The sequence below is a fragment of the Doryrhamphus excisus genome, chromosome 16 (assembly GCF_030265055.1).
Source record: "Doryrhamphus excisus isolate RoL2022-K1 chromosome 16, RoL_Dexc_1.0, whole genome shotgun sequence".
NCBI classification, from domain to species: domain Eukaryota; kingdom Metazoa; phylum Chordata; class Actinopteri; order Syngnathiformes; family Syngnathidae; genus Doryrhamphus; species Doryrhamphus excisus.
The window spans coordinates 1,183,244-1,196,990 of NC_080481.1; the positions used below are offsets into that span (position 1 = coordinate 1,183,244).

The following is a 13,747-nucleotide window of genomic DNA, read 5'->3' on the forward strand; positions in this document are numbered from 1 at the left end:
GACCCTAGTGAGTGACTGTTGCATTGTGGGTAATGATAATTGAGATGGTGACATATATGATATAAACTAATGCAACCACTCCGAAAAAGGTGTTTTTGTGGCTATTTATAGATTTCTCAAGGTATAAATTAGCGTTAATACTTTGACTTGTAGTTTCATCCAGTCAGTGTGTCTCTGCTGATATAAAAAGTGATGGTTGATGTCAAAATGACTCGTTTATTTCCACGTGTGTGTTTATAGACAATCTTTCTTACTGTTCATCTGCCACGTCCGCACTAATATGTCACTCTCGCTCCCTCAGTGTCCCTCGCATCCAGTTCTGTGGGCCCCGGGGGTCAAATTTTTCACGTGGAAGCCATTGAAGTCATGCTGAGGGGGGATCCGCTCACAGGTTTCGGGATCCAGCTGCAGGGGGGTGTCTTTGCCACAGAAACCCTCTCGGCTCCCCCCGTCATCCGCTTCATCGAGCCTGACAGCCCAGCTGAGAGGTAACTTGATTGACACCTAAAACAGGAAATGGAAAATCATGTATATACAGTATATGTTCTAACCTTGAACTTGGAATGTTCTATAGCGCTAATCATTCAGCCAGGCAGTGACACACCAGCAGGCTAAGTTTAGCCTCATGAGTGTTTGGTTTGAAGGCAGTCACATTCCAGATGCATCATACTGATACAAATGAGGCCCGCATACAAATAACTCAAGAAAACAATCCTTATGCGCATTTTATCTTTTGTTCGTTAAACTAATTTGATCAATGAACATGAACAAGCTCCCTTAAAGGCATAGCTCGAATTTGTATGACACCCCCTATAAGCAGTGAAGTCCGACAACTCACTCTTCTCTTTCTGGTCGGATTTCGGTGCTGAGGAAAGTAGTTCCAGGACAGTTAAGTAAAGAGATTGGCTTCTCAAAACAATATTCATCACAAAAATGCCTAGTAGAAAAAAATCAGACCTCACAAATCACTTGCCGTTATGTTCTCTGCTGTCGTTCCCGCCTGTCCATTGTTGTGTGCGTGTTCATGAACGTGTTGAGATGCACAGATCGCAATAACTACAACACTATAGCGGTTTAAAAACTGGTACGTACTTGTATTTAACCAAGCTGGGACAACAAGGAAGTGTCACCCTCCATATTCACTCGCTAAATGTACTGCAAAAAAGGCCAGTAAGGATAATTCATAATGCCGCCTACAGAGAACATACTAACTCCTTATTTCTAAAATCACAAATACTTCAACTTGCTGATATAGTTCATCTTCAAACAGCTAAAATAATGCATAAGGCTAAAAATAACCAATTAGCTAAAAATGTCATCCAATACTTCTCTACAAGAGAGGAGAAATATGATCTCAGGGAAGAAGTACATTTGAAACACTTCTATGCTAGGACTACGTTATGCTAGCCATAGCATTTCAGTATGTGGAATCAAACTATGGAATGGATTGAGTAAGGGAATCAAACAATGCACAACGATGAGCCAATTCAAGAAACAATACAAGCAGTTGATGTTTGCTAAATACAAGGATGAAGAGTCTTGAACCAGTCATGATGTGCTATATATATCACTATATTGACACGCACTATGGTACACATTATGGCATTGGATGCTCATATCACCGAGTACTTCGCTACGTGATAAAAAATATTTTAAAATTACAAAAAAAAACAACTTTAACTATATTAGGAAAGCAGGAAGTGAACAAATGTAACAGTTACTGATTGTAAAAGTACCAGATGGAGGGGTAGGATTTAATAAGCTTTGCTTCTTCCTACTCCTTTTGGACATGTGGAACTGGGAACTGATTATGGGATGCATTCAATTGTAATCTGATGCATGTTCAAATGAAATAAAACCATTACCATTACCATTACCATATTATTTTCCTGTCACGGATATTGCGATTAGACAACCATCGACCAATTTTATGCCACCCATTAGCACCTTGTTGTTGGTACCGAACTCCATCTGACCAATTTCGGTTCATAAGACATAAGGTTATTTTCATTAGGAGGGTAAATATGGAGCTCCTCGCAAGGCAACAACAATTGTTTGATGTGTTCTTATGGATTTAATGTGCATTTCTAGCCAGGCCCAGAGTGAAGCGTCTTTGTCCTGTGAGGGTAATGATGGCATTTGCACCAGCAGCGCAGGGTCATCTCCCCCGTGTGACACCATTAAGTCAAGCAGCAGTTGGGCAGTGGTGACTGGAGTGGAACCTCCCACTGGGATGTCAGCATCTTAGCCATCACAGACTTAATCACGTGTCAGCGGTGGTGTAGTAAGAAGTCATATTTCATGACAAGGATCCACAGATTATAATACTTATTCCTGGTGTAGGTGTGATGCAGTTTTTGGAGGATAAGATCATTTTTTAATTTTAATGAGAAAACCTACACGCCAATATTTTAGTATGCTTTTTATAGCTCACATAGATTACATGTGTTTACAGTATGTCAGCAAAAACATTAGCAACATCTCATTGCGCGTCGTTGCAAAGTAGTGTCTGCATGCTCCCAAATCCGTACTGAGGCGGTACTCATCCCCAAATTTTGCATACACTCCCAAGTATAGCGAGTTGGGACCGGGGCCTCAAACTCGCCACACATGTGACATATTTGAGGGTGCAAAACTTCTATCAGTATTACAAAGACAGGTCCCACACATGGCAGACATTGTTGTGGACGCTGCAGCGAGGGCGGTGCGGATCGATAATCGATACCTTCGTTTTTCACCGATATCATCTGATACACTGCCTTAAATGTCTTGGGCATGGATTTGACCAGAGAGGTTATTAATGGGAAGATGTTTTCCGAAATGTGGTGGGTGTACTCACTTTTGTAATGTGCTTTTTTTAATCAAATAATGCACTAGATAAGATGACAGCCTCTGTGTGTAGTATAATGTATTACCAGGAAGCAGTGTTGTGATATTACTTCCTAAAATATATTTTCATTCACTTTTTAGCTGCTTATTTACAGCGAGGGGCTGCACGGTGGTCGAGTGGTTAGCGCACAGACATCACAGCTAGGAAACAAGAGTTCAATCCCACCCTCGGCTATCTCTGTGTGGAGTTTGCATGTTCTCCCCGTGCATGCGTGGGTTTTCTCCGGGTACTCCGGTTTCCTCCCACATTCCAAAAACATGCTAGGTTAATTGGCCACTCCAAATTGTCCATAGGTATGAATGTGAGTGTGAATGGTTGTTTGTCTATATGTGCTTTGTGATTGGCTGGCCACCAGTCCAGAGTGTACCCCGGGATAGGCTCCAGCACCCCCGCATCCCTTGTGAGGTTAAGCGGTAGAAAATGAATGAATTTACAGTGAGTGCCAGTGTCGTGTTGCATTTGTGTGTCCAGGTGTGGATTGCTGCAGGTAGGAGACAGACTCCTGTCCATCAATGGCATCCCAACTGAAGATGGCACTTTGGAGGAAGCCCATCAGCTGCTCAGAGATTCTGCTTTGACCAATAAGGTCACAGTGGAGATCGAGTTTGATGTTGCCGGTACAATTTACTATCGGAATGACTCAGTTTCTTCATATTAGGCAGCCTGATACTGTATTTTGTATTATTTTTTGTATTCTTGTATTATTAGAGTCTGTGGTTCCCAGCAGTGGTACCTTCCATGTGAAACTACCCAAGCGAAGAGGAATGGAGCTGGGCATCACCATCAGTGGTGAGTTTGGCAGCAGGTTGTCCAGCAGGGGGCGGTATTGTTCAATTGTGGGTATGTTCATCCTAGTTCCAGGACCAATGTACAGATTCAGTTCATAAAATGAACAATCTAATTAAAAAAAATTGATAATATTTTTATCACATTATCATAGATGTATTTGATATGTGTATTGTGATTTTTGTAGCAGTACCAGCTGTGTAGAACTCAAATGGATTATAAGAGTTCCTTATATTTTATCTACATTAATTTGTTAGACATTCAACATGTTGAACTTTTTACCACTTCAATATACAACAATATTGTTAAATTATTATTATTTATATTCTGATTCTGTGTGGAGTTTGCATGTTCTCCCTGTGTGTCTATGGGGATTGGTGGGAAGTATGTTTCTCCGGGTACTCCGACTTCCTGCCACATTCCAACAACATTCATGTTAGCTTAATTGGTGACTCCAAATTGTCCATAGGTATGAATGTGAGTGTGAATGGTTGTTTGTCTATATGTGCACTGTGATTGGCTGGCCACCAGTCCAGGGTGTACCCCGCCTCTTGCCCAAAGATAGCTGGGATAGGCTCCAGCACCTTCGCAACCCTAGTGAGAACAAGCGGCATATATATGTATATGTGTATCTGTGTGTATATGTATATGTGTGTATATGTGTGTGTGTATCTTTGTGTATATATGTATGTGTATATAGTATATGTGTGTATATGTATATATGTATGTATATATATATATATATATGTGTGTATATGTGTGTATAAGTATGCGTATATGTGTATATGTATGCGTATATGTGTATATGTATGCGTATATGTGTATATGCATGCATATATGTATATGTATATATGGATATATGTATATGTATATATGGATATATGTCTGTGTGTGTATATTGTATGTATGTATATATGTGTATATATTAATATTAACTGTAAAACAAACACAATACACAGTTTATCTGTCTTGATTATTACAATAATAATAATAATGTCTTCTTTCTTTTTTCACCAGGAAGTAAGAAGCCTAGCAAGCCACTCATCATCTCCGACATCAGAAAAGGCAGCATAGCACACAGGTATGCTATTTTACCACACACACACGTGACTCTATAGTACTTGTAGTACTAGTACTTATAGTACTTGTATTGTCCAGGCCGAGGTTCAGGGATTATTTGTGAACCAAATATTTCTGTGACTATGCAAGCATAATTGGATTGACAATGAGAAGTAGTCCAGTAGAGCAGAGCGCTAACATTTCACAAGAGCTCAGCGTTGATTAGAGGCGAAGTTGCGGTGACCCCCAATGACCCCCAATGACCCCAATGGGATACTAATAGGATTCATAATGCCAATCAGGAGCGGCTCCCCTGTTCCCACATGGTCACGGTATGGTCCCCTTTCTGCTTGTAGGACCGGCACCCTGGAGCCTGGAGACAGGCTGCTGGCCATCGACAGCGTGCGTCTAGAGAACTGCACCATGGAGGATGCCATGCATGTCTTGGAGCAGGCGGAGGACATGGTCAAGCTCAGAATCCAGAAGGACGAGGACAACTTTGGTACAAAACATGCACGCTGAATATAAAACATGTTTCATAATAAATCTACAGTACGTTACATTTAGTGATCATATATTCTCCAGATGAGCTGGAGATGTCAGGATCTATCATCTACACAGTAGAGCTGAAGAGATATAACGGGCCACTGGGCATCACCATTTCTGGCACCGAGGAACCTTTTGACCCCATCGTCATTTCAGGTCTCACCAAGAAGGGCCTGGCTGAGAGGTGAGAGGCCAGACCTGGAGTCCAACACAACAGTGATGTTTACATTAGGCACACAAACGATTTTAATGACCGCTGTGTAGATGTTTTCACTTGAATGAGACAGTAAACAATGGCCGTCTCGTTTCTGTTTTCTATGACAAGAAGCCTCTTTCTCCGTGTCTGCCTGCACGCTGGCAGCCGGACAGTTCCTCCGGACCCGTGCTGACTGTCGGCAATGTCTGGTATCTCTTGTCTCCTCTTCTCCTCAAACTGCAGGACCGGTGCCATCCACATAGGGGACCGTGTGCTGGCCATCAATGGGGTTAGTCTGAAAGGCAAAACACTGAGCGAGGCCATCCACCTCCTGCAGATGGCCGGGGAGTCCGTCACCCTCAAGATCAAGAAACAAGCAGAGCGTATGTTGGCCTCACCTTCTTCTCATAGCAAGGAAACATTCTGTATACAATATAACAATATACAAACAATAAAATAATAATAAATAAGAATAATGAAGATTAGTCGCAGCAAGACGGAGTATATGTATGTGAATGAGAGGGACTGAATGGAAGAGTGAGGTTACAGGGAGAAGAGATACAGAAGGTGGAGAATTTCAAGTACTTGAGGTCAACAATCCAGAACAATGGAGATTGTAAAAAAGGAGGTGAAGAAGCGTATGCAGGAAGGATGGAACGGGTGGAAAAAAGTGATAGAAGAGTTTGCGCTAAAATGAAAGGAAAGGTATACAAAACTGTGGTGAGGTCAGCCATGTTGTTTGGTCTAGAGACAGTACCACTGAGGAAAAGACAGGAAGCAGAACTGGAGGTAGCAGAGATGAGGATGCTGAGGTTCTCTTTGGGAGTGACCGGGATGGATAGGATCAGGAAGGAGTACATCAGAAGGACATTACATGTAAGAGGCCTTGGAGATGAAGTCAGAGAGGCTTCACAAGTGCCTCCATTTTTTGGAACCATATACTGTATACCCCGGGGTGGCGGTGGCGTAGGGTCGATGTCGTCTTTCAAGGGTTCACGGCCGAGACCACAGGTTGCTGACCACTGATTACCGAGTATCTAAATAAACATTTCCCTCCCGTGTTGAATGCTCACTTCCAGAGTATGATGCCAAGCGGGTTCTGGACAGAGAAACTGGGTTCCTGAGCGACCTCGACGATGAACTGATGGACTCCCAGAGACTCGGTAAACACTCGGAGATCTACTCTGCCACCGTGCCCAGCATTGACTCTGCCATGAGCTCCTGGGATGGCTCAGGATGCGACGCCGGCTACAGTACCCAAGGTGAGTCAATGCTTTCCATGTTATACCCATTTCTTTACTTTTAATTATTATTATTATTTATTCTAAATTATTTAAATTATTTGTACAAATTACTGTTTATGCTGTACATTGTTGTTCATATTTGATGTCATCTATTTATTCTCCACATTATTATTTATTAATATACGGGAGCAATTTCACTGCTGTTTATTGTGCAATGACAATAAAGAAAGTCTATCTATCTCTCTATCTCTAGCTATCTAGCTAGCTATCGCTAGCTCTATCTCTCGCTATCTCTATCTATCTCGCGATCTCTATCTCGCTATCTCTATCTAGCTCTATCTATCTCGCTATCTCTATCTAGCTCTATCTTGCTAGCTCTATCTTGCTAGCTCTATCTCGCTATCTCTATCTCGCTATCTCTATCTAGCTCTATCTATCTCGCTATCTCTATCTAGCTCTATCTTGCTAGCTCTATCTTGCTAGCTCTATCTCGCTATCTCTATCTATCTATCTTGCTATCTCTCTATCTCTATCTATCTCTATCGCTCTATCTCGCTATCTCTATCTCTCAATCTCGCTATCTCTATCTTTCTCGCTATCTCTCTAGCGAGCTATCTCTATCTAGCTAGCTATCTAGCTATCGCTATCTCTATCTCTATCTATCTTGCTATCTCTATCTAGCTCTAGCTCTATCTTGCTAGCTCAATCTCGCTAGCTCTATCTCGCTAGCTCTATCTATCTTGCTATCTCTATCTCGATATCTCTATCTCTCTATCTCACTATCTCTCAATCTCGCTATCTCTATCTATCTCGCTATCTCTATCTAGCTAGCTATCTCTATCTAGGTAGCTATCTCTATCTAGCTATCTAGCTAGCTATCTAGCTATCGCTATCGCTATCGCTATCTCTATCTATCTTGCTATCTCTATCTATCTATCTATCTGTCTATCTATCTGTCTATCTATCTGTCTATCTATCTATCTATCTATCTATCTATCTATCTATCTATCTATCTATCTATCTATCTATCTATCTATCTATCTATCTATCTATCTATCTATCTATCTATCTATCTATCTATCTATCTATCTGTCTCTCTATCTCTCTATCTCTCTATCTCTCTATCTCTCTATCTCTCTATCTCTCTATCTCTCTATCTCTCTATCTCTATCTCTATCTATCTTGTTAATGATAATTCCCACCTTGTTCTCGTGGAAGGAACATATCTCCACAAAGACATGTTGCTCAATTCGAACGAGTGGAGGAGAACAAAGTACAGGAGCCCAGTGGGGTCCAGCTCTGCAGGACTGCTGCAGCAAACGGGGCTCTATGATGCGAGACTAACAGAGGATGACTGGGACAAGATGCCCGGGTAAGAGCTCCGCTTTCTCCTCCGCTCAAGTCTCCTTCCCGTTGCCTCGTTTTTATGTCAGTGTGCTCAGTAAGTTCTTTCATTGGAGTGTATTTCTGCCAGCTTCTCTTCGTTGTTTTTCCCATGTTTAACGTCTTTGACAAAGACGCCGCGGGAGTCTTATTGTTGATAAGAAATATGCTTTTCTTATGATGCTTTCATGTTGTTTGCTTGTCCAAACTGTCCTTTTCTCTTCTTTCTTAGGTATTCTCTCTCTGATCTGCTTTACTAATTTCCCCCACAAGCTTTTTGGTGTGTCGCCTTTTTCATGTCCACACCAAAACACACCAGGACACGTCAGCCATGTGTCTTCTTGTACATCTTTTTTTTAAATTTTATTTATTGTCACTTTGTTGTGTTCACTGTTCTGCTTTTTTTGGAGGGTGAATTTACTTTTGAATGTTAAAAAAAAACAACTTTGTAAATGATTTTGTGTTGCACTTCTCAGTGTTTTGAGATGTGAGAGAATTTATGATAACCCCCCCCCCCCCCCCCCCTCAGTGTGATTCTAAGAGACTTTCAAAGGAACTCTTCTTCGTGAAGCCAAACCCCAAAAAAAAATACATTTCCCACGCTGCTTTTGAACGCAGCACCGACCTCAAGCTCTCACGTTGTGGTTCCTGCGTTGTCATAGATTCGTCAGTCCCCCTCATTGCCATGGCACCCTCAACCAGGAGGATAGCTTCTGGTCCCAGGCTCTGCTGGACCTGGAGACCTGTGGCCAGTCAGAGATCCTCAGGGAGCTTGAGGTAGGCCGGTCCGACTCACAGACCAACTATATGATCATTTCATATGAAGCATTATCATAATCTCTTGAGTGTATGATCTGCTTTTAAACAAACAGGGCAGACGGGACACCTGCTGCTATATTCAATAACTTCACACACAATATAATAAGTCATATTTCTCATATGTTGTGCTTTTGCAGGCATCTATGACAGGCAGCGCTCTTAGTCTGTACCTAGACGAGACCAAGACCAATGAAGACTCCATGTTTCTATCAGAACTAAGTCCCATTAAATATGAGGAAAGTCACGCGGCACCAAAGAATAGGAGCAAACACGACGTGTTCACTGGATCTGAAGACGTGACATCTCGTGGTGGCAGATGGTCCCATTTGTCTTCCGCTACTTTGGCCCTGCAGAAGGTATGGAGGATGAATGGATGGAACGTTTGTTTCTTACTGGTCCCCGTCCTGTGAAAATGAAGAATGACTTCAATAGGTTTTACTATACTGGATAATAATTAGTATAATATTGTTAATAATATTTGTCTAATGTGCTTCCAGGTGAGTGTCAAAAAGGACCCCGAGAGCCACGACTTTGGCTTCAGCGTATCTGACGGACTTCTAGAAGAAGGAGTTTTTGTCAACATGATCCGCCCCAAAGGCCCGGCTGACAAAGCGGGCCTCAAACCCTACGATCGCATTCTTCAGGTACGTCTTATTTCTGGGAAAGTACTGTATTTACCTGAAGAGAAGACCACACACCCCTCTTTAAAAAAAACATTCAATATCCGTGAAATAACATCCAGTAGATTGCAATAAAAGGATATTGTATTTCTTAGCTTTTCATATTATGTTTGACATGACAAAAAGTAATTGAGATTAATTATTTTGGCCTAAATTGCATTTAAAAGAAACCACGATCAAATTCAGGATCAAATTGAGCGCTTTATATAATCAGTCATCAATCATCAAAATTTGTTCTTTTATTTATTTTTTGTCACATACCAAAGTACGAGGTGATACGACCATACAATGACATAATGGGTACCATAGTAACTGTCAATATAGTGATATATATATATATGATATATATGCAATTCCAAACTAACCTCCTAAAATGAAGGAGGGTGAATGAGGAATGAGGAGTGTGGAACTGGTAAAAAATAAAAAAAAAACCTTGGCATACATTTGCATAAGTCAACACATTGTTTACATAAACAACATAAACACAATAGCGGTGAAGGCGTTGGATGAGAGGAGGGATGTGAGTGCGAATGCATATGTGTGTCTTGGATGCGTGAGGGCGTGGCCCACGGATGTTCTCTCTGTCATAGAAATAATGAAGAAAAAATGGAGGGTCAGAGCGTCTGAGAAGCGTCTGAGAAGTCCATTCTGGTCTCTTAAATCGATCCAGTAGTTCTAGTTATCCAGGGAGGATAACTATTAACAGTTATTTAACCTTTAACATGAACATGAATCAAACGTAATCATTTTTTCTGGGTACATGATACCATACAGCATCCATATCAAACTAACATTAAACTTTCATATCAAGGCTGGGGGCCTCAAACTAGTGTCCTGCGGGCCACATTTGGCCCGCGGGCCGCGTGTTTGAGACTCCTGGTCTAGCGACAGTACCGCTGGGGAAAAGACAGGAAGCAGAACTGGAGGTAGCAGAGATGAGGATGCTGAGGTTCTCATTGGGAGTGACCGGGATGGATAGGATCAGGAAGGAGTACATCAGAGGGACATTACATGTTAGAGGCCTTGGAGATAAAGTCAGTTATCGTTCAGACTGAGATGGTTGGGACATGTCCAGAGCGGAGAGAGTGAATATTTTAGTAGAGGAAAACCAAAGCGGTTTATGGATGTCGTGAAGGAGGACATGAGGGTAGAAAGACGGAGACATAAGACGGGGTTGGATGGAGGAGATTGATTAGCTGTGGCGACCCCTGAATGAAAAATAATAATAATAATTAGTGTGTATTTTCATTGTATGATGGTTTGATTTGCTGGACTCCCGCAGGTGAATCATGTACGCACCAGAGACTTGGACTGCTGTCTCACTGTGCCCCTGATTATGGAAGCGGGGGCCAGCCTGGATCTGGTCATTAGCAGGAATCCCGTAGAAACGGGCAACACCGGGGGGGTGCCTAGCGACCGCAATGACCCCTCCATCTCACTGCTCTGCTTCTCTGAGCAGCGCACCAAAAGCATTGCCCTGTGAGCAAAGATGGACGAGCTGGCACTCGGACACGGGAACGGTCAAGACGGTCACATTGCACCTGTCGGACCTTCACAGCATCCCACGGAGACACGGGAAAACATCTCTCACTTGCAACACGCCCGGTGTTAATCACCATATTCACATGATGCTTTTCAGAGTGGGGGGGGGCTTTGGTTTTCAGGCAGCACCCACTCTCCACTCCTTTGCCAAGGTTATATAATGGAGGAGTCATTGCTCCTGACTGGGCACACACACACACACACACACACACACACACACACACACACTGCATGCATTATTTCCTGCATTGACATTATCCCCACGAGCACACAAACGGCCATTTTTACACATGCACAGGGTGTTCACAGTTACTGTTAGGAGTTATTTTTTTGGCTAACCGCCCATGTTTCCACCGTAGAGAAGGAGCGATGGCTCTAAATAGAAAAATCACCGCCACTGGCCAAGCATCATAAAATGTTGCATCTTAAAGCTTCTGTGTTAATCTCATGAATGCTTGCAAAGACATGTCCTGTTTCCTTTCTGGTGGACGTACGTGGAAAGCATTAATAATATTGCACTCTTTATTTTTATTTTTTTTTTCCTCCACTTCCTATTCTCGGCACCACCGCACATGTCACACGTTTGTGTAAGACAAGGTCACTCACTTTTTTTTGTTTTCTTTTCTCTTTTGTTTGGTTGGGCAGTAAAGCCATGCCTTTTCATCTTCACTGAATCCTTCTCATTTGTTCCTTTTTCACTGTAGCCTTTTGTTTTTTTGGACCAGTACCAGACCACATGGTTGGTACGGCCTTAGTAAGTGACTAATTAACAGCAACCCTGCTGTCGTGTCTAGTTTACCTCTGTGGGGTCGTTGAGAGTGTCGCCCAGTCCTAAGTACCCCCCCTCCCAGTTACCCCTTTCAAGTGTAAATGGTTTTATGTCCTGTTATCGGCTGATGTTGTGTAATAGCCTTAAAGACTGATACATTATTTTTTGGCATGCCCCGACTCAGTCAATGTCTATAGAGGCCTATTTTTTATTTTTTAAGTTTTACGTATGAATCTATGAAGCTGTGACTTCTTCATTTATTCTACATGCATGTAAAGTTTGGTGTGAGCTGTTACACTGAAGAGTACTTTTGGGGTTTTATTTACATTTAGGTTTTATTTATTTACTTGGATGTTATTTTTATATATTAAATGTCAGATGTTTTTTAATAAAAAAAAAGACTTATGGCTTCTGATTGTTGTTTATTTAGGAAAAATTAATTAATTAAGCTGTAAACTAGTAAAATTATCTGTCCATGCAGCAAGTACATTCTTAACGCTTAGATGCATAAGTGGGTCAAAAATGACCCAGTCAGGTTGTTTTCTTGAAATATCTTCGTAATGAAATCATTTCATATTCCAGGTATTCCTCAAAAAACATGTTTTTGATATCATGCCGTTCACATGTTTAACTTATCTTTTATACATTTTAAGAATTTGTTGTTTTTGTGTTACTACCCCAACTTACATAAATGGGTCAAAAATGACCCGGTCAGGTTGTTTTATTGAAATATCTTCGTAATGAAAAAATTATCATTTCATATTCCAGATATTCCTCAAAAAACATATTTTTGATATCATGCCATTCACATTTTTTACTTACCTTTATGCAACACACAATGGATCCTCACATTTTCTATTGTTGTACGGGGTCATTTTCTTTTTCAAAGATGTAAAAAAGTGAAAAATGAAGATGTTTCTAACATGAAATCATTCTTGTGTGGTCCTAAATATAATACTAAATATCATACAAGTGATTATTCCTAACCAAAATGGCAAAATTGGCATAAAAAGGCATTGATTCTACTATGGGTCATTTTTGACCCACTTATGGAAGAGTGTAGGGTCCAGTCACTCGTGCATCTAAGGGTTAAAGGGGACCGATTATGCTTTTTCCACTTCTGACCTATAAATGTAGTTAGAATGTTGTATTCTCGTGTTAAACAATGCCAAAGTTTCAGGTAATAAGGTTTGTGCATTTGGAAGTTAGCCCTGAAAGAAGTTTGGGATGGCTCCAAACGCTTGGTTTCAAAAGGCGCGGTAAAACTGTTACTTTGTGATGTCACAGAGGGACAGACTTCCTTATATATAAACTCTCTGCCCTCTGTCTGGAACGTTTCCAATGGAAGTGGCGAACTACAATCGACAATCTGCTTTCTTCATGTCAGAACAGGATTGAGCGTTGCGCTGTTCGTGTGATGATCCGTTCAAGCGCACTGCTATGAGTGTTAGGCTTTCAGACATCAACCAATAAGAAGATGGAAAAATATTGACATTACAATTGACAATTGATTAAAATTGACTCTCGTCGTGGCCATTGACCTAATGACTTTGTCAATGTTTGCACTAGATCAAAGATCATTTGCAGTCGGTGTGACTCACACTGACTCACACCTTCCTTTCTTTGTAAACAACATATTCATTCAGTCAGTTTGATGTTAGATTTATGATGGATTATATACTTGGAGACTTCTAGGTCTAGTGTGAAAGAGCCACAACAAGAAATGCAATGATCTGTGTGGCATTAGTGGGAAAGGGGTCACCCTACACTGACTGAGCATTTATCATACTAAAAATAGCCGAGGAGGATGAAGAGGAGTCCCTTGTAGGGCAA

At 41.4% G+C, this 13,747-nt stretch overlaps 1 protein-coding gene across 8 annotated transcripts in view; it reads left to right on the top strand.

Annotated features, from left to right (window-relative positions):
- The window catches only part of LOC131104679 (glutamate receptor-interacting protein 2-like), a 29,207-nt gene extending 16,883 nt beyond the window's left edge, over positions 1 to 12,324 (top strand). For 7 of the 8 annotated variants that reach the window (XM_058052128.1, XM_058052129.1, XM_058052127.1 and 4 more), the window contains 13 exons: positions 302 to 488; positions 3,362 to 3,507; positions 3,599 to 3,679; positions 4,694 to 4,757; positions 5,092 to 5,237; positions 5,321 to 5,465; positions 5,721 to 5,860; positions 6,557 to 6,739; positions 7,940 to 8,093; positions 8,767 to 8,881; positions 9,061 to 9,279; positions 9,421 to 9,567; positions 10,886 to 12,324. In XM_058052128.1, coding sequence (XP_057908111.1) covers positions 302 to 488; positions 3,362 to 3,507; positions 3,599 to 3,679; positions 4,694 to 4,757; positions 5,092 to 5,237; positions 5,321 to 5,465; positions 5,721 to 5,860; positions 6,557 to 6,739; positions 7,940 to 8,093; positions 8,767 to 8,881; positions 9,061 to 9,279; positions 9,421 to 9,567; positions 10,886 to 11,086 — 1,928 coding nt within the window. In that variant the 3' untranslated portion in view covers positions 11,087 to 12,324. Of the gene's footprint in view, positions 1 to 301; positions 489 to 3,361; positions 3,508 to 3,598; positions 3,680 to 4,693; positions 4,758 to 5,091; positions 5,238 to 5,320; positions 5,466 to 5,720; positions 5,861 to 6,556; positions 6,740 to 7,939; positions 8,094 to 8,336; positions 8,882 to 9,060; positions 9,280 to 9,420; positions 9,568 to 10,885 lie in introns of those variants that run through there. The other variant, XM_058052133.1, reaches the window with a different exon arrangement.
- The last annotated feature ends 1,423 nt before the right edge of the window (positions 12,325 to 13,747 follow it).